The following is a 25,850-nucleotide window of genomic DNA, read 5'->3' on the forward strand; positions in this document are numbered from 1 at the left end:
GCCCAGTATCCCTGGAAGGGAGAGCTATGGCCCACAACTCCCTACCCCTGTCCCCTCCATTACCCCAGGATCTGGGCACGCAGCCCCAGACCTCCCTTTAATACTCAGCACCCTCACTTCCTGCCTCTGCACCCCCATTCTGGCAGCTTCTGAGCCCCACATCTGGCACAAGTCAGCGCCTCCTTCTGCCCGCCCCTGCCTTGTGGTTCCCAGGGCTAGAGCTGGCAGGGACAGCTGCAGCCCAACAGCTGGGGCCGGGGTGGGGAGCCGTGGGAACTGTAGATGGAGGGGCTCCCTGCACCCGCAGAGACACCCCCAGCTCCATGCAGCTGTTGCCTGGGAGAGGGAAGGAGGGTGTCTGTCACTCTGAGCTGGGGTTCCTGGGCACCTGGCTGACCCACCCACCTCCATTCACCCCCACACAGCCCCCCCTTGCCTGGATGGAAGCCCATGTTCCAATGGAGGTCGCTGCACCCAGCTGCCCTCCCGGGAGTTTGCCTGCCTGTGAGTGCCTGGCTCTGAGCCATTAGTGGGCCCTGTGTGGGGAGGCGGTTTGTCTTACCCCCTTGCCTGTGTGTGTACCATGGATGACTCTGCTGCTTCCTGTGTGTGTGGCTTCAGCAGCTTCTTGATTCCCCTGAAATCAGCAGCATTAAGAGCAGGGACTCTGAGAGTCTGCCTGGCCTGGGTTCAGATCCACATCAAGCCTCAGTGTCCTAGTCTGGAAAGTGAGTCCAGTACCTCCAGCTTCATAGAACTCTCTGCTGCCTGAGGTCGGTGTAAAGCCCCTGATGTAGGTAGTTATAATTTAATTGAGGGGTCTTCAGGGACCAATAGCAGTGGCTTGACAGTTGTGAGAACTCTCTCTTCTCTCGAGATTTTTAGGTGGGGGCACAGGAGGCCTGTGATATAGCTTTGCTCTGCCACTTAATTGCTTTGTGACCTTGGGTTAGTCATTTCCTCTCTCTGAACCTTACCACATCTGTGAAATAGGGGTGCTTCTCCATGGCTTGTGACCAGGAAGGAGCCCAAGAACCTGGGAAAGACAGAGAGCCTGGGAGAGACCTGGGCAGAGGCAGACAGAGCTCAGTTTAAATTCTGGGCTCTGGGTTACCTTGCACAAGTGCGTTGAGCTCTCTAAGCCTCAGTTTTTCATCTGCAAAATGGGGCAATAATAGTTCTTTCTTTGTGAGATTGACTGTACAGATTTAAATAAATCCTTTATATGACGGACTCAGCATAGTGCTTGGCATACATTAAGTGCTCAAAAAAATTGGGATTTTTTTTATTATTTAACCTTCTGATGAACAGGGCTGCGGTGTGTAAACTTTTTTGAAAAAATAAAGTAGTAAACTTTCATTACAAATTTACGAGGGTCTTAGAAAATCTCAACTTGACCAGATATGAAACAATTCAAAAACTTTTATAGCTGTATTGAGAAAAGCCACGTTTTTTTTTTCTTTTTAAAAAATACCTTAGTCAACGAACCAACCAAGGCCTCTTCCCACAGGATGCCAGACCATTAGCTGTGTGTGTGTGTTTTAAACATGTTTATCATTACCAAAAAGAGACATCATTCGGTAAAAAATGTATAGCTAGTTATCTGGTCAGTGGGCAAAAACCAAGGGCTTAAGTCTTTGGCTTCAGTCTTCTGTTCGCTTCTTATTGCTGGAATTTCGTATTCATTTCCTCCTGTTGGATGACTAAACCAGATGGTGGTAGAGATGGTGAGCCGGCATTTAGTCTGCGTTTACTCAGCACAGCCCTGCTCAGCCTCTGGAGCGAGGGATTCTCCCGGATTCTCGGCTGGATTCTCAGCCGGGAGATCTGCTGCTTTTGTCTCTTTGCCATCTTGTGGTTTAGGGTTTTCTGGTGGTCTGCACTGGTGATTAAAGTTGAAGCGGTACTGATGTTGATATGGCTGCTGACCTTGGGGCTCAACTCCTTGATTTTCCTTATCTTCTTCATTGCCATCCTGTTTTGGTGAGGAGGGCCAAATAGGATTATTATTACTATTGTAAATAATAACATTAGGGACACAGGAAGTAGGTGCCATAAGGGGGAACCTCTCAAGATTATGGGGAAGTGCTTGGTTCCTTTTATAGAAATCGTCATTAGTAATAGCATTTCACTCAGTACCCATTAACTAATTGATCTATTCATATATTCATTTATTCAACAACATGTGACTTTAGATCCAGGAGAGCCCCTTTGAACTTATACACGCACTTTGAGTGGAGACCCGCCAGGGCTCACCTGGGAGGGATGCTTAGCCCGGCTGAACGGACTTCTCAGGTTGGGAGCCTGCAATGGTGGAAGTGGGGAAAAGTGCTACCCGACCTGCAGCCACTCACCTGGGAGGCGGAGCCGCTGGGCCGGGCGCATGCGCCGTAGAGCTCCGCGCCTGGAATGCTGCCGACAGGTGAATGAGCCCGCGGCTGCCCCGCCCCTCGACAGGTGAATCACCGGCGCGCGTGGTCTCCCGGAGCCTGGATCACCCGGAGTGGAGCGGGCTCAGTTCCCAGAGCTGGGCCGTGGGAACCACTCCCCGCGTACACCCCAGTCTCCTTCAAGGTCAGGGACGCCCCAATTTGTCACCTCCCTCATGGATCCCCAAGTTTTCTTCCCAAAGTAGTCTTTCTAGCCCTTGACTCTGTCTCCCAGTCCTCGTCTCCCCGCCCCCACCCCCAGCAAGTCAGCTTTTTCCTCCGTCAATCTCCTCCGAAACCCAGGCTGTGGGGAGGGGCACGGGCGGAGGCTGGAACCGGCCCGACCGGTCGGCAGGGCGCGGGCACAGAGCGTGGGAACCTGCCGGGGGCGCCGCGACACTGCCGCGCAGCCGCTCCCTCTCTTGCGTTGGGTTCGGGGCTACCCCGGCAGCGCGCCCTCTCCTGGTTCGCAGTACTGGTGGCTGTCCATGCCCCGAGGGTCTTTGGGGAGGGACTGAAAGCTGTGTCTTCCCCTCAGTATACCATCTGCAACCCTGCCTGGCCTTGCCTCGACCTGTTTCGCTGGGGGCCGGAGTGAGGGGATCCTGTGCGTGACGCTACAGACTGAGTCACCTGCTTGAGTTTAGCCCTAGCGACTGGGACAAGCCACAGGGAGGGACTAGCGGGAGGGGTGGGCAGCGTCAGGGGTGGGGTCTTGGACCCTCTTGCCTCTCCAGGCCCCTCCCTTTGACCTCGCAGGAGATTTCCAGTCTGAAGACCACCCCCTCCCAGTGCTCGTACTTCCTTCATACCCCACCCAGCTTGTTTTGGTGGGCGTGGGGAGGGGGCTGCCGGCGGAAGGATCCCTGCCGCCTGGAAAGAGGACATCGGTATTAGTGTCTCCTTCTCTCCTACAGTGGCAAGAAGGAGTATGTGTTCCCAGAAAAGGAGTAGAGGATTTGTGGGGTCCTGTCTGTGCAGGTGAAAGTTGCCCCTATCTGTGACCCAGCCTATGGGTTCCTGCCTTAGTCCTTAGTATTTGCCAGGCCAGTGTGTGGAGCTGGTATGTCCGTGTGTGTGTGTGTGTGTGTGTGTGTGAATGTATGTTTCTGGGTCTGCATGTATGCCTGGGTGGTTGTCTTGTGGAGTCTAGGACTTTGCACTTGTTGTTCCCTCTACCTGGAGCACCATTCCCCACACAGCCCTATGGCCCCCTCCCATCCTTCGGGCTGTGAAAATATATTTGCCGCCCCTCCCCCCATCATTCTGTCCCTCTTATTGTGTCTTAGTTTCCATTTCCTGTGGCTGCTGTAACAAATTACTCAAAACTGGGTGGTTTAATACAACAGAAATGTACTCTTACGGTTCTGAGGGCCAGAAGTCAGAGATCAAGATGTTGGTAGCCACGCGCTGCTCCCCATTGGCTTTCGGGGAGAGTCCTTCCATCCCTCTTCTCGCAGCTCCAGGCTTCCCTTGGCCGGTGGGTGTAGCACCGCAACCTCTGCCTCTGCGTGGCCTTCTCTTTCTCCCAAAGGCCTCTCTGCCTTTCTCTTAAAAGGACGTGATCTTCGGATTTAGGGCCCACCTGGGAAATCCAGGATGATTTCATCTTGTTATCTGTCACTTAGTTACATCTGCAAAGACTCTTTTTCCAAATAAGATCACAGTCACAGGTTCTGGCACATGGACATTTCCTTCCTAGGGCCACCTCCCCATGCCGTTCATGGCTGGCATCCCTCACCACCCCCTGTCAGCATGTGGTATACCAGTTTGTGATTTGCTGATTTTCTCGTTGCCCAGTCTGGCTGTGAGCATTGAGAGGGTGGGATCACTTTTATCGTATTTGCTGCTGTATTCCTATTGCTAAGAACATAGTAGGTGCTTTGTGAATATCTGTTGCACGAATGAATGTGTGTGTTCATTGCTCATGTGTTTGTCCATGTGTCTCTTGCCTGTCTTGTGGGTGTCTCTGTGTATCTCCTGCTCCCACTGATCTGTCTCTGCCCACAGGTGCCCACCAGGCTGGGTGGGTGAGCGGTGCCAGCTGGAAGATCCCTGCCATTCCGGCCCCTGTGCTGGCCGCAGTGTCTGCCAGAGCTCGGTGGTAGCAGGCACTGCCCAGTTCTACTGCCGCTGTCCCCGTGGGTTCCGAGGTAAGGGAGGATCTGGAGGGGACCCTGAGGGAGGTAAAGGCGTGGGCCACCTAACTCACTTTTTCCCGGTCCCTCCAGGCCCCGACTGCTCCTTGCCAGACCCTTGCTTCAGCAGCCCCTGTGCCCATGGGGGTCGCTGCTCAGTGGGGCCCGAGGGCCGCTACATCTGCTCCTGCCCACCTGGCTACCAGGGCCGCAACTGTCGAAGTGATGTGGATGAGTGCCGGGCGGGCGGGCCCTGCCATCACGGTGGCACCTGCCTCAACACACCTGGCTCCTTCCGCTGCCAGTGCCCCGCTGGCTACATGGGGCCACTGTGCGAGAACCCTGCAGTGCCCTGTGCTCCCTCACCGTGCCGTAACGGGGGCACCTGTAGACAGAATGGTGATCTCACCTATGATTGTGCCTGCCTTCCTGGTGAGGAAGCTGTTCTGGGGAGGCAGCAGGGATGGGGAAACAGCAGCCCAGCCCAGCAGTGACAGTACTTGCCTCCTCCTCCCATGCTAGGATTTGAGGGCCAGAACTGTGAAGTGAATGTGGACGACTGTCCAGGGAACCGATGTCTAAATGGGGGGACGTGTGTGGACGGCGTCAACACCTACAACTGCCAGTGCCCTCCGGAGTGGACAGGTGGGCCCTGGGGCTGCAGGGAACTGGGTGGCAGACTGTAGGTGGCGATGCGCAGTCCAGACGGCTGGACGGGTGCATCTGTGTGTCACAGGCCAATTCTGCACGGAGGATGTGGACGAGTGTCAGCTGCAGCCCAATGCCTGCCACAATGGGGGCACCTGCTTTAACACACTGGGTGGCCACAGCTGTGTGTGCGTCAACGGCTGGACTGGCGAGAGCTGCAGTCAGAATATCGATGACTGTGCCACGGCCGTGTGCTTCCATGGGGCCACCTGCCATGACCGTGTGGCCTCCTTCTACTGTGCCTGCCCCATGGGCAAGACTGGTGAGTGGCTCTTTGCCCTGTAGGCAGCAAGGGAGCCATTGGTAGTTCTTGAGTGAGGGCAAGGATGACATCTGACTGGAGTGTTAGAACAATTATGCTGGAGGCCAGATCTGGGGTGAAGAGGAATCCGGGAGGGGCCTGGGTGGGGGGTGGCATACAGTCCAGGACAGAAGTCATGGGAATGGAGAATTATACTGTGAACAAGACAGAGGGGAACTTTGGACATGGCAAATGTCAGAGAAGGTGTTTGGAAGGGGAACTTGAAAATGGAGAGAGGGCGTGTCAGCCAGAGGATGCTGCAGAATCAGAGGCTTGAGGTGGGACCCTTTTACAGTCAGAAAAAGTCAAGAGATTTAAAAATAACATGTGAACGCTTCCAACTCATTTTCAAATGATTCAGATACAAACACAGATGAACCTCACAATAGCTGAAAATAGGTGGTGGGTATATAAATCAACTTCTCTGTATGTTTGTAAATTTTCATAATGAACAATTAGGAAAAACTAGCTACTAAACGCTTTACAGGCTAATGAAAACAAAACGCAAAACGCCACGTGGGGTTGCGGGACTTCAGACAGAGCTGGAGGGGCTGTCCTTGACCTCTGCCTGTCCCCTTCCAGGCCTTCTGTGTCATCTGGATGATGCCTGTGTCAGCAATCCCTGCCACGAGGATGCCATCTGTGACACAAACCCGGTGAACGGCCGTGCCATCTGCACCTGTCCGCCAGGCTTCACCGGCGGCGCGTGCGACCAGGATGTGGATGAGTGCTCCATCGGTGAGTGGGCTGGGTCTGAGTCCGCAGGAGAGGCTGGGTTGCTCCTCACACATCCACACCCACACCGGCTGGGCCTATTTCCACAGGCGCCAACCCATGTGAGCACCTGGGCAGGTGTGTGAACACACAGGGCTCATTCCTGTGCCAGTGTGGCCGAGGCTACACTGGCCCGCGCTGTGAGACCGACGTCAATGAGTGCCTCTCGGGGCCCTGCCGCAACCATGCCACATGCCTTGACCGCATAGGCCAGTTCACCTGCATCTGCATGGGAGGTGCGTGGTGGGTGTGGTCAGGGCCAGGCCTGGGTGTGCGGCCAGAGGAGCCTGCAGGAAAGGGAGGGGGTGGACTTGAGTTCTGAATTCTCTCCAGTCCTCTCTGGACTCTCGAGTTCTCTCAGAGTTCCGAATAGGACCCCGAGAGAGTGAAGCCTGGGGTGGGTGGAGGTGGGGTCAGAGTAGAATCCCGTGAGAGGCTGGGGGTGTGGTCAAATGGAGTCCGTAGAACCTCAGACCCAGAGTGCAGTCTGGACCTTTGGATCTGCTGTGGGCTGTGGCCAGTTTGGAGGCAGGGGCTGGAGGGAGGTTCAGGTGGAGACTGCAGTCTCGCTGGGGTGGGCAGAACCCTGTGGCGGGCCCTGGGTCTGGGAGCTGGGGACAGGGCAAGTCTGTGAGCCAGAGAGGGAAGAGGGTGGTGTGAAGGCAAGTCCTTGTGGAGTCCCGTACACCTTGGACTAGTTGGGACCACAGCACGGTGAGGGTCTGGCCTGAGGATAAAAACTGAATCTAGGGTTGAGCTGGGGGCTAGGCCAAGGCTCAGGGGAACTGTCTCCCTTCAGGCCAGAGGGAAGCCCCCATGACCCTAATCTCCCTCCCTCCCCCTCAACCCCAGGCTTCACAGGCACCTATTGTGAGGTAGACATGGACGAGTGTCAGAGCAGCCCTTGTGTCAACGGTGGCGTCTGCAAGGACAGAGTCAATGGCTTCAGCTGCACTTGCCCCTCGGGTGAGGACCTTGGGCTGGGGAGCCTAAAAAACACAGGGCCCTGAGGGGGCGAAAGCTCCAGGGTGGGAGCCTGTGAGACCATGTTAGTGGAAAACTATTGCAATAGAAACCACTTTATGGAAAACGTTGAAATCAATTTAAAACCAAGTAAATGGGCTTCCCATCCAAACAAGGCAGGGCTGGCAAAGGGCGACTGCTCTGGCCCTGCCTGGACTCACCATACTCCCCACCCCAGGCTTCAGCGGGGCCCTGTGTCAGCTGGACGTGGATGAGTGTGCGAGCACACCCTGTAGGAATGGAGCCAAGTGTGTGGACCAACCTGATGGCTATGAGTGCCGCTGCGCGGAGGGTGAGGCCCTTAGGAATCCGGAGGTGGGGCTAGTGGGGGAGAGGGGTCTTAACAGCCTGGGAGAAAGCTTGGGGGCTGGGCTGCATCAAGGTAAGGCCAGTGACAGCCAGGGGACTAGACGATTATGAATTTAAGCAGTGGTAACGCTAGGGGCGGGGTCAAAGGTTCTGGCAGGACACTGGCTGTGTGTAACTGGATGGGGCTTGTCCCACACTACCCCAAGGCACTTCCCCTGTGTTTCCACTTGCAGTCGAAGGAGTGGCAGAACAGGGCTGACAGTGTCAGGACTGGAGGCAGGGTCACAGCTAGTGGTAGGATTTAACCTTGGAGGTCTTGACCACGTGCAAGTCTTACAGCCCGTAGCTGGATGGAGTGGAGGTGACTAGAGAAGGGGTCTGAACTGACCCGCCTAGTGTTGGCTCGATGGGCGGGGCCCGAGGTGGAGCTGTGCTAGGATTGGCTGGAGTCCCTAGCTGGGAGCAGGACCCTGGCAAGTAGGCGGAGCCTGATGCTTCAGCCTTGCAGGCTTTGAGGGCGCGCTGTGTGAGCTCAACGTGGACGACTGCTCTCCTGACCCGTGCCACCACGGGCGCTGCGTGGACGGCATCGCCAGCTTCTCCTGTGCCTGCGCCCCGGGCTACACTGGCACGCGCTGTGAGAGCCAGGTGGACGAGTGCCGCAGCCAGCCCTGCCGCCACGGGGGCAAATGCCTGGACCTGGTGGACAAATACCTCTGCCGCTGCCCTCCTGGCACCACAGGTGGGACCGAGGGCTGCGCTGCGGTAGGAACAGCACATCTGAAGGGGTTCAAAGAGTTTGGGAAGGGTGCCTCTGGCAGAGCACGTGGTGACTAACCCTTGTCTTGTTCTTCTGCAGGTGTGAACTGTGAGGTGAACATCGATGATTGTGCCAGCAACCCATGCACCTTCGGAATCTGCCGGGACGCTATCAACCGCTATGACTGTGTCTGCCAACCCGGCTTCACAGGTGGGCAAGCGGCTGCCACAGAAAGGGGGGTTTGTACAGGGCGAGGGTGGAATCGCCGGTCTTTCTTGGCTAGGTTCTGTCCCTCTCTTTGCACTCACTCATCCCACAAGACTTCCCTATGCTCTTGTGTGCTCTCTTGAGGGCGTGAGGTTGTTTGCTTATTGGCTTAGGGTTATCCTGGAACCCAGATGAGGGGGTTCCAATGAGATGGGGGTGTTTGTGAGTGGGGCCACAGTGGTTCTTGGTGAAAGTGAAAATGACTCCATGTGAGTTTGGGGCTGAGGATGACCTGAGACAGGGCAGCCCCGGCCCGAGGAGGTGGCTGCCCTGACGTGCACAAAAGCTGCTGCATTACGAGAATGAGAGTGCCCTTGCTCAAGGACGCGGTGGTGCCCGGTGGGGTTAAGTTGTGCCGCCTGCTGGCTCCGCTGCCCTTGTCCTGGGACGAGCCTGCCTATGTGCTCCCCAGGGCCCCTGTGCAACGTGGAGATCAACGAGTGCGCGTCCAGCCCCTGCGGCGAGGGAGGCTCCTGTGTGGACGGGAAAGATGGCTTCCACTGCCTCTGCCCACCCGGCTCCCTGCCCCCACTGTGCCTGCCCCCAAGCCATCCCTGTGCCCAAGAACCCTGCAGTCATGGTGCCTGCCATGACGCACCTGGAGGGTGAGACCTCTTCCCATCTCCTGGGTGACCCCTTGTCCCTGTCTCTGCCCACTCGCTGGCCCTGACTGCTGCCCCCTTCAGGTTCCGCTGTGCCTGTGAACCTGGCTGGAGTGGCCCCCAGTGCAACCAGAGTCTCACTCGAGATGCCTGCGAGTCTCACCCCTGTGGGGCTGGTGGCACCTGCAGCAGCTACGGAATGGCCTTCCATTGCACCTGTCCCCCTGGCGTCCAGGGTATGTATCTCTACCTTTCCCTCCCAGGCTCCCCTGTCTCCCTCTTCCTTCTTCCTTCTGCTCCGCCCTCTTCCTCCTCCTGTATGTGTGCATTTGTTTCTTTTCCCTCTCCCCCCTTGCAGCTTGGGAGGTGGGTATCCAGGGGGCACCCTGGGGGGAGATGGGAGCAAGGAATCTCTCAAGGCCTCCTCACTCTGCCTGCCCACCACAGGCCGTCAGTGTGAGCTGCTGTCCCCCTGCACCCCGAACCCCTGTGAGCACGGGGGCCACTGTGAGTCTGCTCCTGGCCATCTAGCTGTCTGCTCTTGCCCCCCTGGCTGGCAAGGTATGTGAGCTGCTTCCTCCTCTCCTCCGTCTCTCCTCCCTGGGGACCCAGAGGGGGGACTCACCCTTGGCCCTGTCTATTCAGGGAGCTTTGTTCTGAGAAGGGACTGAGCTGGACAGACACTCACAGCCCCTGGGGTCACTTCTAGCGAAGAGGAAGGGGTAGGTGGCTGGGCAAGCTGGGTTTCAGGCTGGGATTTGGGGACAGTTTCCTGGAAGAGCAAAACTCAGAGAATACACTCACTACCCACTGAAGCAGGAAGGCAGTTCTAGAACAGTGTGTGCAAAGGCACATGACAGCGCTGTTCTTTTTTTAAAAATAGTCTATCTTTTATTGTCTCTGTTTCCATTACCATTTATCCCCCCATACCTGCTTCCCCCTACCCCTCCCACACTCCCCCCTCCCCACCCAGCGCAGCATGTTCTTGCATTTACCATCTCGGCCTTCAGGTTCTTCATGAGTGACAGGAACCCTCAGGCACAAGTCTGTGCCCTCTAACCCTAGACATCACCTTCTTTCCTGCCCCCAGGCCCTCGATGTCAGCAGGATGTAGACGAGTGTGCTGGCCCCTCACCCTGCGGCCCCCATGGCACCTGCACAAACCTGGTGGGGAGTTTTAGTTGTACCTGCCACGGGGGTTATAGTGGCTCTTCCTGTGACCATGACATCGATGACTGTGACCCCAGTGAGTTCAGGGGAGGTTTTGGGGGGGGTGCTGCTGTAGGAAACACATTCATTTACCTGTACTGTGTGCTGGGCACTGTGCTTTAATTTCATCTTCGTAGTTCTCTTATTTTCCCCATTGTACTCATGGAATCGAGACCCAAAGAGGTTAAGCACAGGTCTGGAGGAGGCTTCCTGTGCGGGTGAAGGACTTAAGCAGACACGACTAATAGTCTGTGCTCAATAACTCAAAGGGGCCTTGGCTCTGCCAGCCTCCTCCCCTTCCACATAGGCGAGCTTTCCAGATAAGTGGGGGATGAGGCAACAGAAGGGACAGTTTGATCCCTCGGACCTAAGTGCCGTTCTGCATTAAGCCTGGTGTACTTCCTGGTGCGGCAGGCCTAGCGGGGCTGGTAAAGGTTGCAGGGGGCTAGGCGAGTGACCAGACCTCCTCCCCTCTGACCGCAGACCCCTGCCTGAACGGCGGCTCCTGTCAGGATCGCGTGGGCTCCTTTTCCTGCTCCTGCCTCCCCGGCTTCGCTGGCCCCCGCTGTGCCCGCGATGTGGATGAGTGTCTGAGCAGCCCCTGTGGCCCGGGCACCTGCACGGACCATGTGGCCTCCTTTACCTGTACCTGCCCCCCAGGTTATGGAGGCTTCCACTGTGAGCAGGACCTACCTGACTGCAGCCCCAGGTGGACGGACCCTCTACTAGGAGCTCAGGGATCCTGGCATTGGGTGGGGCACGGGACCTGAGGAGTGGGGATAAGAAGGGTGGGGTCCCCAGCTTAGCACCCACCTCAGGACTCTGATGACTGACGGGACAGTGGGTGGAAAGGGGCATCTTGGAGATACTGGTCCCTAAGGGGGTGAGACTAGGCCAGAGTGGAGTCTCCACATGGTTCCCACCTTCATGCTGAAGTACCTGATAAATTGGGACTAAGGGACAGGACAGGACAGGACTGCAGCCTCTCCTGGTCATTGGTGGGGGGCAGGGGACACAGAGTAGGTCCACTCAATGCTAGGCCCAGGTCCAGGATGGAGGGCAGGGCCTGCGAGGGGGCGGGGCGTGACCCACCCTCTCTTTCCATCCAGCTCTTGCTTCAATGGTGGCACCTGTTTGGATGGTGTGAACTCCTTCAGCTGCCTGTGCCTTCCTGGTTACACTGGAGCCCACTGCCAGCAGGAGGCCGACCCCTGCCTCTCCCGGCCCTGTCTGCACGGGGGTGTCTGTACTGCTACCTACCCTGGCTTCAGCTGTGCCTGTCCTGAGGGCTTCACTGGCACTCAGTGTCAGGTGGGTGGGGTCACTGGGGGCGGGTTTAGGGGGAGGAGTCTGGAGGGGTGTTCTGCGGGAGAGGCCTGCAGGGGAAGAGAATCTGGGAAGCAATTTCTATTCGTCGTCCCCCCCCCCCCCCCCGCCCCGTGCTGATGCTGTGGCCTTCCTCTCCAGACACTGGTGGATTGGTGTAGCCTTGAGCCCTGTCGGAATGGGGGTCGCTGTGCCCGGACCGGGGCCTCTTTCTACTGCCTTTGTCCTCCTGGGTGGAGCGGCAGCTTCTGTGATAACCAAAACCTGCCCTGCAGAGAGGCCGCAGCTCAGATAGGTGAGGGCAAGTGTGTTGCCAATGTGTGTGCAGCTCGGGAGGGTGTGTGTGCCTATAAGTACACTTACTGCCAGTGCGAGTCCAGTGAGGGTGTGACAGAGCATGTGGGCTTGATGGGGTGTGTGGCTGTGTGGCTGTTGGCCCGACAATGGGGATGATGTCTGAAATGGTCTGTGTGACTGAGCTGGTGTGAGCTGCACAAGTGTGTGTGTCAGTGACGAGGGCTGCGCAGTTCAGAGGGATACGTGACAACCTGATGGAATGTGGTGGGACCCTGGTGACTGGCGGTAGCAGGGATGCTGGGTGGTGCTGTGCGTGTTGAGGGCAGGGAGGGGGAACTGTGTGCCTGACGCCCCTCTCTGTGCAGGGGTGCGGCTGGAGCAGCTGTGTCAGGCTGGTGGGCAGTGTGTGGACAAGGAGAGCTCCTACTACTGCGTGTGTCCAGAGGGCCGCACAGGCAGCCACTGTGAGCAGGAGGTGGACCCCTGCTTGGCCCAGACCTGTCAGCATGGGGGCACTTGCCGAGGCTACATGGGGGGTTATGTGTGCGAGGTAAGGGGCCCCCAGGGGAGGGGAGAGGGGAACTAGTCACATGTAGGTGTGTCTGGGCACACATTTCTGTGTGTCTGTAGCCTGGTGTGGGTGTGTCTCTCTGGGCATGTGTGTTTTTGCTTTTGTGACTGGTGTCTTTGTGGGTGCCAGTCTGGATAGATCTGGGGGTGTTCTGTCTGCCTGGGTGTGCATCTGTCTTCGCTTGGTTCCTGAACATGTCTGGAACATGTCTCTCTCTGTGCACGGTGTCTCTTCAGGCGTGAGTGCAGCACAGGCGTCTGAGTGTGTGTCTGGTTGTGTGTCTTGGGTGTATCTGGGTACCTGGGTGCTTCTCCTGTTTGTTTGTACCTGTGTGTCTGTGGCTTCTGTGTCTGGGTGTCTTTCTGTGTCCGGGTGTGTGTCTTCTGCACATGGGGGCATGTGTCTGTGTGTTGGATCATTGTGTCCTTTTGTTCTGGGATTTTCTCTGTCTTCAAGGGGAGTATCTGTGTCCTTTGGGGCTGAGTGGGTCTCTGTCTCACTCCCCCATCACAGTGTCGGGCTGGCTACACTGGTGACAACTGTGAGCATGACGTGGATGAATGTGCCTCTGAGCCCTGCCAGAATGGAGGCTTCTGCATTGACCTAGTGGCCCGATATCTCTGCTCTTGTCCCCCTGGGACACTAGGTATGCCAGGGCCAGGGCTGGGGGACAGGGCTGGGCCTCTGCTCACTCCTGACACTCCCTATTCTCCCTCAGGTGTGCTCTGTGAGATTAATGAGGATGACTGTGGGCCAGGCCCACCACTGGACCCAGGCCCCCGGTGCTTGCACAATGGTACCTGTGTGGACTTAGTGGGTGGCTTTCGTTGTACTTGCCCTCCGGGATACACTGGCCTGCGCTGTGAGGCAGACATCAATGAGTGTCGTCCGGGTGCCTGCCATGCAGCACACACCCGGGACTGCCTGCAGGACCCAGGTGGTGGCTTCCGCTGCCTTTGCAGGGCTGGCTTCACAGGTAAGCATGGGCAAGCAGGGTGGCCTGGGATCCTATCTGTGTTCCTCCATTGTGGCTGATCCCTGTTTCCTGCTGGCCCAGGTCCCCGCTGTCAGACTGTCTTATCTCCCTGTGAGTCCCAGCCATGCCAGCATGGAGGCCAGTGCCGCCCTGGCCCAGGCCCTGTGGGTGCAATGACCTTCACCTGCCATTGTGTCTCGGTAAGTTGGTGTGGTTGGTCACATCCGAGTCTCTGGGAGAGGAGTGGGACTGTGGCCGGGTGGGAGGGCGTGTCTTTAGGGATTAAGTGGTGGAAGAAAAGAGAGTTTCTGGGAAATGTTGACATTACTTGGAGGTTGGAAGAAGGTGTGAGGCTGGGGATTGGAGGTGTGGCTTCCTGGGGAAGGCAAGGCTTATGTGTAAGGTGGGGATTCCAGTGGAAGGCAGAGAGGTTTAGTGGCCCTGGGGCATTTGGAGGCTCAAGTGTTCCCAAGTCCTGACCCCCAACCTCCCCTCCCTCTCCCTTTTCCCGTTCCCTGCCATCGTGTTTTTTTTTTTTTTCCTCTCACTCCACCACCTACCCTTTTATTCTCTTTCTCACACCCAGCCATTCTCGGGTCCGCGTTGCGAGCGGGTAGCACGCTCCTGCCGGGAGCTGCAGTGCCCAGTGGGCATCCCGTGCCAGCAGACAGTCCGTGGGCCGCGCTGCATCTGCCCCCCGGGGCGCTCAGGGCCCGCCTGCCGGGGCTTCCAGGAGTCACCACCGGGGGCCACCAACACCAGCTGCGTGGTCTCCCCCTGCCTCCACGGGAGCTCTTGCAGCCCGGAACCGTCCGCACCCTTCTTCCGCTGCGCGTGCGCGCCAGGCTGGGCCGGGCTCCGCTGCGAGGTGCAATTGGCGGCGCCCGAGGCCCCCGAGGAGCCGCAGTGCCCGAGTGCTGCCTGCGAGGCTAAGAGAGGGGACCAGCGCTGCGACCGTGAATGCAACAGTCGAGGCTGCGGCTGGGACGGTGGCGACTGCTCGCTGAGCGTGGGCGACCCCTGGCGGCAGTGCGAGGCGCTGCAGTGCTGGCGCCTCTTCAACAACAGCCGCTGCGATCCTGCCTGCAGCTCCCCCGCCTGCCTGTATGACAACTTTGACTGCCTGTCTGGAGGCCGTGAGCGCACCTGCAAGTGAGCTCCTCCATCTGTCTGTCAGTCCATCCTTAGACTGCCTGTTGGTTCGTTCATTCATTTGCCCTATCTGTTTCTTCGTGTACCCTGTCCTCCCAGCCCAATGCCTGTTCTGTTTGTCTGTCTGTTTATGTCGATGTGCCCTCCATCCATCCTTGTACTCTGTCTCAGTATTCCCCTCTATCTGTCCATCCGTGCCTCCCGTTTCTCTCTGTTTCTGTCTGCCCCTTCACTCTACCTTTTCCTCCCTGTGCCCTGTTTGATCTTGCTGACCATTCATGAATTCCTTTCATCCCTCCGCACCCAACTGTGTGCTGTCTGTCCCTGGATCTCATCTGTGTATCAGTCTGTTTGTACCCCAGACTCTCTGCCCCTGTGCTCTGTATATCTGCCTGTCTGTCCATCTTTGTGCCCCACCTGTTTACCCAGGTCCCCCTTGCCTGTCCTGTCTCTCCATGTACCCCTTTTGTCCCCCCTTTGCCCATACAGCTGTCTATGCCCTTGCTTGTCTGTCTGTCCTGCTTCTCTCTAGGTCTATTCTTGCCCCCACCTGTCTGTCCCATGCATTCCATCCGTTCGTCCTGTGCTCTGCCCCTCTGCTCCACTGTGAGCCCCTCTGTCTGCCTGGAGCCTTCCTCTTACCTGTATCTCCCTGTCCTCATCCCTCTGCACTCTGCCGCTCTCCCCCTTGCTCACTCTTCTCCAGCCTCTCTGCCCTGGTCTCTCTGCCAGTTCTCCAATACCCCCACCTCAGGGCCTTTGCACTGTCTATTCCCACTGCCTGGAATACTCTTCCCTCTGGAAGCCACATGGTTCTTCCCCCACCTCCTTCAAGTCTTTGCTCAAACAGCAGCACCTTCTCAGTGAGCTCCTCCCTGGCCACCCTCAGCACTTTTCCTGCTTTAATTTTCTCCTTAGCACTTAAGTCCATAGAGCATCCTGTGTGTGTGTGTGTGCGTGTGTGTGCGCTGCATGTGTTTATATTTAGCTTTTACCGCCATGTGATTGAAATGCTCTGTATTCAGCTCATTTATCTTCTTTAACATCTGTTTCCGCCCACTGGAATGCCAGCTCCAGGTGTTCAAGGATTTGTGCCCGGGCATATCCTGGGTGTCTGCAGCACTGCCCAGCACCTATGAGGTGTTATCAGTAGTGATTTAGTAAGTCACTGAGCCTGACACTTTGGGATACATTCTGGTCCTCGGTGCTTGCTGTCTGATCCGTCTCAGGAATTGGGGTGCTCTGTGTGCAGGGGGTGGGAGGCCCCCTGACTGTGCCTCCTCTCTGCCCCCAGTCCGGTCTATGAGAAGTACTGCGCGGACCACTTTGCAGACGGCCGCTGCGACCAGGGCTGCAACACAGAGGAGTGCGGCTGGGACGGGCTAGACTGTGCAGGCGAGGTGCCGGCCCTGCTGGCCCGTGGCATGCTCGTGCTCACCGTGCTGCTACCACCCGAGGAGCTGTTGCACTCCGGTGCCGACTTCCTGCAGCGGCTCAGTGCCATCCTGCGCACCTCGCTGCGCTTCCGCCTGGACGAGCGTGGCCAGGCCATGGTCTTCCCTTACCACTGGCCGGGCCCTCGCTCTGACACCCGGATCCTGCCAGACCTGGCCCCGGAGGTGATTGGGTGAGTGGCTCCACCCAGGACAGCTGAGGGGGCTGTGCAGATACTGAGCAGGAGACAGAAGGGGCACCGTGGATCAGGTCTGGTGTGTTTCGCTGCCCTTAGTATCTTTGGGAGCCTTCTTGGCAATAAGTCCAGCATGTCTGCACCTTGACGGCATTGACATTTGTGTCAATGACAGGATCATTCTTTGCTGCGGGGCTGTCCTGTGCACTGTAGGATGTTGAGCAGCACCTTTGGCTTCCACCCACTAGATACAGGTAGCTCTCTACCCCCAAGATATGACAGATTGGGCAAGGGTCCTTTAAGGAGCAGAATTGCCCCTGGATATAGACCTACTTCCTTCTGGAGAGGTATAGCAGAAGAGTTAAGAACATGTATAGTTTTTTTTTTTTTTCAAGAAATCAAAAATATAGAACTCCTCTGTTGGTGGCCCAGTCAACCAGGCCAGGCAGTGCCTGAGGGAGGTGAGGCCTCCGAGTGGGGTGGGGTCCTGACACACGGAGGAAGGATGGGTCTTGGAGATGGGGCCTGGGCTCTGACAAGGTGCAGCAGGACTAAGGGAGATAGGAGAGAGTGGCTGATGGGCCAGGCTCTGGTGGGGTGGCCGAGTGGATGGAGGGCATCTCATCAAACTGAGGACACAGGGTGAAAAAGAGGGTTGCTTTGGGACTTGCAGAATGTGAGGGGTCTGGGGACACCAGAAGGCAACCAGGAGCTGAAGACAGAGACAAGAAGAACACAGGGGTGTTGACAAGTCACTGAAGTCATGGGAGGGACTCCAAGAAGTGGGGAGGGAAGTGGGGACAGAAGAATGACCTGGGATTGGTTGAGGGAAGTTAGCTCAGAAAAGAGTGTTACCAAGCAGGGGCTCGCTGCACGGTGTGCACAGCAGCCAGGACTGTGGCTCGGGCTCAGGACAAGAGAGAGCTTTTGTGTGTGCGTTCAGCCGGCAGGGAGACAGGAGGCAAGGCTCCAATCTGTTTCCCAGATCCAGGGTTGGGGGCAGGATTTAAGGGGTTTCAGCACCAGATCTTCCTGGACAGCAGACCCTTTGCCTCTGCAAGAGTCCCCCTGGACAGGTTCAGGTCAGGTTCAGGTCAGGGTCCGGTTGTTTGTTTCTCTGTGTGTGTGTGGGTGTTTGGGAGGGGGGCGGGGTGGGGGCCAGGGAGCAGCTGAGGGCTTACAAGGGTTATGCTGAGTGGTGTATCCAAAGTTTAAACTTTGGTCCCGGGGTCTTGTTAGAAACAGGACAGGGCCTGTTTGAGCTGGTTCTGTGGTTAGAAGAGGAAAACGGGCAGCTAGGGAAATAGGAAGAGATCGTGGGGCGTGGGGTTACTGGGCTTTTAAGAGGCATTGGAGGGTTTGGGTTCCTGGAAGTGGAGTCTGAGACAGGGATTCAAATGTATGTGCCCTGTGGCAGGGCTGCTTTCCAGAGAGAGGGCTGAGGGAAGCAGCGTGGGGCAGAGGAAACACAGGCAGCAGGCAGCCCGTGTCCACCCTCAACCTGCTCTGGGCGTCAGTAGCACCTCAGGGTCAGTCTTGCCTTGAGGCTGAGGGTAGGCTTTTCTATGCTCCACATTCGGTCACTGGCTGACAGCTTCCGTAAGGGGTGTCACCTCCCGAGGTGGAGGGTTGCCACCTTGCTGAGGCCAGTTACCCAGAGAAGGAGAGCTTCTGCTGTGAGCCGCCCGTGCTCACAGCAGTCCAGAGACGGAGGCAGCAGCCTGGTCAGGGAGACTGGGGCATGTTGACGTGAAAACAGTGCACTGGGGAGTCAGCTTGGGGGACACTGGTGGCCACAACAAGACGTGTTGGGGGTGTGGTGGGTTGGATGCCTGGAGGGGGCAGGTGGGTCATGGTTTCACAGTGAGTGGGCACGGCTCTTTGGAGCCTGGCGCTGGGTTGGGGGATGGGCTTGGTGCCAGGCTGGCAGTAGGTGCCGGGTGGAGCTAGCCCGTCCTTCCCTGTGTCCCCACAGCTCGGTGGTGATGCTGGAGATCGACAACCGGCTGTGCCTGCAGTTGCTGGACAATGACCACTGCTTCCCTGACGCCCAGAGCGCAGCTGACTACCTGGGCGCACTGTCGGCGGTGGAGCGCCTGGACTTCCCATACCCTCTGTGGGCCGCACGGGGTGAGCCTGGCCGCCAGGCGACCAGGGGGTGCTGGGGCTCCCACAGCGAGGGCCGAGGGCCGGCTGCAGCTGAGCTCCGTTTCCTGCCCACAGGGGAGCCGCTGGAGCAGCCGGAGCCCAGTGTGCCGCTGCTGCCGCTGCTGGCTGCCAGTGCGGTCTTCGTGCTGGTTGTCCTCGTCCTGGTCGTCATGGTGGCCCGGCGCAAGCGTGAGCACAGCACCCTCTGGTTCCCCGAGGGCTTTGCGCTGCACAAGGACACGGCCGCTGGCCACAAGGGCCGGCGGGAGCCTGTGGGCCAAGATGCGCTGGGCATGAAGTGAGGACCCTGCCCCCTCCCTGTCCCTGACTTCAGGGACCCTGTGAGCCCTAACGTCAGACTCCAGCCTGGACCCCAGTGTCTATCCCCTTGGCCACTGACTCCATGATCCCTGAGGATCACCCCTGATTCTCTTTCCTGTGTCCCCGACTCAAATCCTGTCCTGACCCCACCTAGACCCCACCCTGACCATGGCCTCTCAGATTTTACCCTGCTCCTTGGCATTCATTCCCCTGTGACTGCTGACTCCGTGACCCCTGTCTGTACCTCAACCCTTCTCTGACCCTCAAAATCACCTCTGGCTCTAATCTACCCTGACCTTTGACTTCCTCTCTGATCCCCTTTTCATTGCAGCTCAATGTCCATTCCCCATGGCCCTCAGTCCTGGCCTTGACCCTAGGCCTCACCTCCAACTCCCTGACCTGTCTCTCAAGACAGGTCACCCCCAACCCTATCCTGATCTAACCCCTGAACTTACCCCTCCCTTGTGATCCCATGTCCCCCTGACCCCTCTCCATAATCTCCTCATCCTGTCTACATCTCTTACCTGCCAGAGGCTAACTCCATTCTCCATGACCCCTGATGTCACCCTCACCTGTTCCATAGCTCACTGCTCTGACCCCTGACCCCACTCGTGTTTCCACAGTTCCACCTTCAGACCCTGGCTGTCACACATCATAACCCCTGAGTGTGACCTTGACCTCATCCTGCACCCCATCATTGGACCTTGTATATTGGCTCTGCCCCCTGTGCCTACTGACCCATCCCAACACCAGACCCCTACCCATTATCCCCACAGGAACATGGCCAAGGGCGAGAGTTTGATGGGGGAGGTGGCCACAGACTGGATGGATGCGGAGTGCCCAGAGGCCAAGCGACTGAAGGTTGTGCCCCCTCTTCTCACCCCTGCTTTCAGGGTCTCGGGTGGGGCCCCGGTGGTCAGTGGGGCAGCTCAGAGGATGCCACCTGGGTCCTTGAGCTCAGGTCTGGCTGGAGCAGGCTCTGTGTTGGATGCCCTGGCAGGCTGGTTAAGAACATTCGGTCCTGTTTCCATCACGTCACTCGTGCCTTTCGGACCGTTGGTCTGGAATTCACCGAGCCCCTGCCAGGAGCTCTGCTGCGCTCGTGGAGGCCGGAGGCCGTTGCTGCATTTGCATGTGACTCTCTGGTCCCTGCTCCTCACGATCACATGCATATTCCCAGTTTCCTTGAAGGACGCTCTTGCCCCCAGGGGTCTTTTACCAGGGATTTTTAGTTTCTAGAGAGCAAGTTATGCGTTTCTGTTAAATTTAGTTCCAAGTGCTTCCTTCTCCTTGCTGCTGTTGTCAGTGGGATTGTTCCCTTGATCTTGTTCCCGGTGAATTTGTGTCCGGTGTGTAGGCAGGTGTGTGCTGAAGGCCACTGTGCTGTGCCTCTTCCCCCGTCGCCCCCCTGGGTTCCCAGCCTTCCCTCCCTTCCAACTTGGGTTAAAGTTTCAGGGTTTTTTTTCCTAGTGAGTTCTCTGAGCTCCGGCATGTCAATGTCCACTTTCCTCATCTAGAAAACAGTCAGGTTTTGGGGGGCTGTGTGTGTATCTCCGTGAGACCCAGAAACCCAGACCGTCCCTCTGTCTCTCCCACCTCCTCGTGAGAACCTGGTCCATGTGTCTCCAGGTGGAGGAGCCCAGTGTGGGGGCTGAGGACACTGTGGATTGCCGCCAGTGGACCCAACATCACCTAGTTGCCGCCGACATCCGTGGGGCACCAGCTACGGCCTTGACACCACCGCAGGGTGACGTGGATGCTGATGGCATGGATGTGAACGTGCGTGGCCCAGGTGAGTGACAGAACCCCCGCCCCCCCGACCTGTGAGACTTTGTGTCTGGGTCTGTGCTCTGGGGAGAGCTAGGTGCGTCTGGGCCTTCGTCTGTGGGGCTGTGTTAATCAGGACTCTTGGTTGTAAATGATAACAGCTTGACTCAGACTAGCTTAAGTAAAACAAGGGATTTACTGACTCTTGTAACTGGAAGCATCAGGTACGTTTGGATCCAGGACTCACCACCCCTTGGCTCCAGCCCAGGCAGGCTTCCTCCTGGGGATGCTGTCCCACAGGCAGGACCAGCCTTATAAAACTTTTCCCCACTTAAGCCACTCTGTGTGGCCTGGGGCTTGGGATATACAGATTAACCAAGTCTGGGCCATATACCCGTCCCTGAGGGAGGGGGTTCAGCCCTGCCCAGAGCGTGTGGACGGAGCATGGGGAACCAGGCCACATGCTCACACAGAGTGCAGCAGACCATGCAGTCTGGGTCCTGTTGGGTTCATCTTGGTCATGCTTCTGGGTATTTTTCCCCTAGTGCTGTTTGCTTCAAAAGGCCTGCATCTTGTGAAGCCCCTCGGGGATTTTATGTCCCTGGGTGTGCCCATAACCCGTGGGTGTGGGCATTTGAAAGGCACAGCTCCTTTGCCTCGAGCTGCATTATAACTCTAGGTACAACTCAACCTCCAGACCCCCCTCTTTGGGACCAGGCTGAAATAGCCCCTGGAAATTTTGTTTGTCCTCCTTCCTCTCTTGTCCTTTATCTGGTTCTGCCTAGGAGCCCTGCTGGGCCAAATCACATGCTCATGAATCCGTGTCCTGGGTTGGCTTCTGGGGCACCTGACACGGATGTGTGTGTGTGTATGTGTGTGCGTGTGTGTGCATGAGCCTATAGATGTGCTTCCAGGTGTCCCACTGCCTCCCAATATGGTGCCCTCAGTAGGGTTCCTGGAAAGGCCCCCGAATCCACCTGCTTGTGACATGCTCCTGTCTCCCACAGATGGCTTCACCCCGCTAATGCTGGCCTCCTTCTGCGGCGGGGCCCTGGAGCCGGTGCCAGCTGAGGAGGATGAGGCAGAAGACACATCGGCCAGCATCATCTCAGACCTGATTTGCCAAGGGGCCCAGCTCGGCGCACGGACTGATCGCACGGGCGAGACGGCCCTGCACCTGGCAGCCCGTTATGCCCGCGCTGACGCAGCCAAGCGGCTGCTGGATGCCGGGGCAGACACCAACGCCCAGGACCACTCGGGCCGCACCCCCCTGCACACAGCTGTCACTGCCGATGCCCAGGGCGTCTTCCAGGTGAGATCGGCTTGCCCCTTTGGACAACGGAGCTGGGACAGGCATCAGAATGATCTGGGTTTGAGCCCCAGCTCTGCCTTTCAGGGCTCATTTTTTTCACTTGTAAAATGCGCCCATGTGGGAGTACAGTTTCTGGCAGGCAGCTGCCCCCTGAATCTCACTGATTCCAGAGCTTGTGGGGATTGGGGACCTCAGAGGGCTTAGAGGTGCTCCTGGTCCCCCTGTTCCTGGCATAACTCCCCTGATGCACCCTGTCTCCCCTAGATTCTTATCCGGAACCGCTCCACAGACCTGGATGCCCGCATGGCAGACGGCTCAACAGCATTGATCCTGGCAGCCCGCCTGGCAGTGGAGGGCATGGTGGAGGAGCTCATTGCCAGCCACGCTGATGTCAACGCTGTGGATGAGCTTGGTAGGCTGGTGAGGCCGGGGGCCGAGAGGGTGTTGTGTAGTCCCACGGTGCGGTTGGTGTGAACTCGCACCCACATGGCGACCCAAACGCTGAAGTTCCTGTACACATACCAGGCTTGCGACGTGCACTTACACACTCATGCATGCATTTAAAAAAAAAGATTTCATCATTGATTTTTAGAGAGAGGAGAAGGCAGGGAGAAAGAGAGCGAGAGAAACATAAATGTTTTGCCTCTCAAGCACCCCTCTGCTGGGCACCTGGCCCACACCCAGGCATGTGCCTTGACTAGGAATCAAACTGGCAACCCCTTGGTTCGCAGGCTGGCACTCAATCCCCTGAGCCACACCGGCCAGGGCTCATGCATTTTTTTTTTTATGGCATCCACTAGTTCATCTGATACATCAGTGGTTAGAAAAAGGTGCCCTTCCCCAAGACACTTCATTTTGGTCTACTTTGTTAGAAGTATTTACTACTGCCATCTGCTGGGAAGCTCATGTAATAAGTTTGTAAAGCAGCCAAATTATGTGTGATAGCCTCTCGCTTTCTGGAGGTGGCCTGCTTGCAGAGTTGTGCAGATTCACAACCTGCCCTCATGTCCAGGAGACCTCACACAGATGTAGACACACTAGATGCTCACAAACACCCTTTGCAGCAGGTGTTCTCAACCCACCACTGACATTTGGGGTTGGATCATTTTTGGTGTTAGGGGCCATCCTGCACATTGCAGGGTGTTAAGCAGCACCTCTGGCCTTGAACTGTTAGGTGCCAGTAGCACCGCACCTTCCAGTCGTGACAACCGACAATGTCTCCTGACATTGCCAGATGCCCCTGCGGGGAAGATGCCCCTGGCTGAGAACCATGGCTCTGGAGGAGCATCTTCCAGCAGAAACTGCTATGAGGATGGAGACATTCTCAGTGCGTGCTGTCCACTGTGCTGACTGCGGGCGACATGTGGTGCCTGCTGAGCATTTGCAACGTTGGGGTGAAGAGAGCTCAATGTTTTATTTCATGTAGCGTTTAACCTTTGTTATTGCCTGCCTTAAAAAAATCTTTACTGAGATGTAACCCACATACCATACAGTTCACCCAAAGTAAAAAATCCAGCGGCATCTAATATCATTACATAGCTGTGCAAATATCATCACAATAAATTTTAGAGTGTTTCTATCACCTAAAAAAGAAACCCTCGCCTCTTAGCCACTGCCCATCCCCCGTTTCCCCATCTTCCCTGCTCTCGCTCAGCAGTCACTACTGTACTTCCTGTCTCTGTGGATTTGCCTCTTCTGGCTGTTTCATACGAGCGGAGTTGCACATGATGTGGTCTTTTTGATTGGCTTCTTTCACTTAGCATAATGTTTCAAGGTTCGGGAATGCTATAGCATGTATCAGTATCACTTCTTTATTTGAAGATTTTATTTGTTTATATTTAGAGAGAGGGCAAGGCAGGGAGAAAGAGAGGAAGAGAAACATCGATTGGTTGCCTCTCACCCTTCCCCAACTGGGTACCTGGCCCGCAACCCAGGCATGTGACCTGACTGGGAATAAAACTGGCAACCTTTTGGTTCACAGGCTGGTGCTCAATCCACTGAGCCACACCAGCCAGGGCAGTATTACTTTTTTATGACCAAATAATATTTTGTCGTATGAATACACCACATTTTTTTATCCATTTATCCATCGGGAGACATTGGGTTGTTCCTACTTTTTGGCTATTTTGATTAATGCTGCGATGAACATTGGTGTACAAGTTTTTGGTTTTTTTAAAAAATGATTTTATTTATTTATTTTTAGAGAGAGGGGAAGGGAGGGAGAATGAGAGGGAGAAAAACACAGATGTGCTAGAGAAACAGATTGGTTACCTCTTATATGCCCCTAACCAGGGATTCGGCCCGTAACCCAGGCATGTGCCCTGATGGCAAATCAAGCTGGTGACCTTTCAGTTTGCAGGACGATGCCCAATCCACTGAGCCACACCAGTCAGGGCTCATGTATAAGTTTTTGTGTGGACATGTCTTTTTGTTTTTCTTAGGTAGGTGTCCAGGAATGGAATTGGTGGGTCACATGACAACTATGTTTAAATTTTGAGGATCTGCCAGACTGTGTTCCACAGGGGCTGCCCCATTTTTCGCAGCCACCAACAGCGTATGAGTGTCCCAATGTCGCCACATCCTCGTCAACACTTTCTATTATCTATCTCTTTGTTTATAGTGGGTGTGAGTTGGGATCTCATTGTGGTTTTGATTTTTGTTTCCCTGATGGCTAATGATAAATATTTCTCTCAATTTGTAAGTGTTCTTTTTCATTTTCTTGATGTGTTGTCCTTAGGAGCACAAATGTTTTACTTTTGACGATGTCCAGTTTATCCATTCAAAAAAAGTTTTCTTTATTATTGCTCACAGCTGGATCTATTTTTGTTGTGTTGTTGCTTGTGCTCTTGGTGTCCTATCTAAGAATTTTTGTCTAATTCAAGATCTTAAAGATTTCACTCCTGTGTTTTCTTCTAAATGTTTCGTAGTTCCAGCTCTTACATTTAGGTCTTTGACTTCATTCTGAGTAATTTTTGTATGTGGTGTGGGGAAGGAGTCCCCCTTCATTCTTTTGCATGTGGAGATCTAGTTGGCCCAGCACCATTTGTTGAGAAAGCTATTCTTTTTCCTTTGAATGGTCTTGGCACCTAGTTTACTCAATTTTAATTAATTTAAATCTAAAGAGGCAGATGCAGTTGGCTGCTGCATCGGGCAGCACAGCTCACGTACAAATGCATGGGGGCTGTGCACTTCCCTCCATGTACGGAGAGTCACGCACACAGATGTGCACGCACATGCTCAGCATCGCTTTCAGAGTGTCATTCCCGGATCTGCCCGCCCCCCCCACCCCCCAGACCAAACACAGTGCTCCAATGCTCCAGGCAGGTCCGCTCCTCCCCCCAAGGCCTATTCTGGGCATTTCCTGCTTCTTTGCCTTGGAGGGCCAGGACTTGAGCCTGATTCTGATGCTGACCTCTCCCCACTCCCTCCAGGGAAGTCAGCCTTGCACTGGGCTGCAGCTGTCAACAATGTGGAGGCCACCTTGGCCCTGCTCAAAAATGGAGCCAACAAGGACATGCAGGACAGCAAGGTGAGCCCTGGCCCTTGGCCCACCGGGGGGGTCTGCCCTGGCACACACCTCCCTCTGCCGGGTAGCAGAGAGTGGGGTGGGGCAGGGTGGCGAGAGCATTCACTCTGCCTGCAGCCAGCTTTGGGCCCAAGAGGCTCCAATGGTAGATCAGAGAGGAAAGTGTGTGGCAGCTGCTAGGTGACCTTGAGAAAGTTGCTTAACTCCTCAGAACCTCGGTGTTCTCACCTGTGACTTGGAGAAGCAACAGTGCCTACCTGGTGGTCTCTTTGGAGGATTCGGTGAGGTAGGGTGCTAAATGCAT

General features: G+C 56.1%; 1 protein-coding gene across 2 annotated transcripts in view; it reads left to right on the top strand.

The window, feature by feature from the left end:
* Positions 1–25,850, top strand: part of NOTCH3 (notch receptor 3) — a 30,999-nt gene that overhangs the window by 2,335 nt on the left and 2,814 nt on the right. Inside the window, exons 2-32 of one of the 2 annotated variants that reach the window (XM_037162567.2) lie at positions 426–504; positions 4,440–4,582; positions 4,661–4,999; positions 5,090–5,212; positions 5,304–5,537; positions 6,159–6,314; positions 6,401–6,586; positions 7,203–7,316; positions 7,552–7,665; positions 8,191–8,424; positions 8,542–8,652; positions 9,122–9,314; positions 9,396–9,547; positions 9,759–9,872; positions 10,402–10,557; positions 11,004–11,229; positions 11,630–11,831; positions 11,988–12,141; positions 12,509–12,693; positions 13,228–13,360; positions 13,433–13,690; positions 13,772–13,890; positions 14,277–14,842; positions 16,137–16,469; positions 18,448–18,602; positions 18,696–18,918; positions 19,718–19,802; positions 20,571–20,733; positions 21,716–22,020; positions 22,285–22,432; positions 25,452–25,549. In XM_037162567.2, the coding sequence (XP_037018462.2) occupies positions 426–504; positions 4,440–4,582; positions 4,661–4,999; positions 5,090–5,212; positions 5,304–5,537; positions 6,159–6,314; positions 6,401–6,586; positions 7,203–7,316; positions 7,552–7,665; positions 8,191–8,424; positions 8,542–8,652; positions 9,122–9,314; positions 9,396–9,547; positions 9,759–9,872; positions 10,402–10,557; positions 11,004–11,229; positions 11,630–11,831; positions 11,988–12,141; positions 12,509–12,693; positions 13,228–13,360; positions 13,433–13,690; positions 13,772–13,890; positions 14,277–14,842; positions 16,137–16,469; positions 18,448–18,602; positions 18,696–18,918; positions 19,718–19,802; positions 20,571–20,733; positions 21,716–22,020; positions 22,285–22,432; positions 25,452–25,549 (5,801 nt within the window). The remainder of the gene's footprint in view (positions 1–425; positions 505–4,439; positions 4,583–4,660; positions 5,000–5,089; positions 5,213–5,303; positions 5,538–6,158; positions 6,315–6,400; positions 6,587–7,202; positions 7,317–7,551; positions 7,666–8,190; positions 8,425–8,541; positions 8,653–9,121; positions 9,315–9,395; positions 9,548–9,758; positions 9,873–10,401; positions 10,558–11,003; positions 11,230–11,629; positions 11,832–11,987; positions 12,142–12,508; positions 12,694–13,227; positions 13,361–13,432; positions 13,691–13,771; positions 13,891–14,276; positions 14,843–16,136; positions 16,470–18,447; positions 18,603–18,695; positions 18,919–19,717; positions 19,803–20,570; positions 20,734–21,715; positions 22,021–22,284; positions 22,433–25,451; positions 25,550–25,850) is intronic. The other variant, XM_037162559.2, reaches the window with a different exon arrangement.

This window comes from Artibeus jamaicensis, unplaced genomic scaffold, assembly GCF_021234435.1.
Source record: "Artibeus jamaicensis isolate MK-2021 breed Jamaican fruit bat unplaced genomic scaffold, CSHL_Jam_final contig_477, whole genome shotgun sequence".
Lineage (NCBI taxonomy): Eukaryota > Metazoa > Chordata > Mammalia > Chiroptera > Phyllostomidae > Artibeus > Artibeus jamaicensis.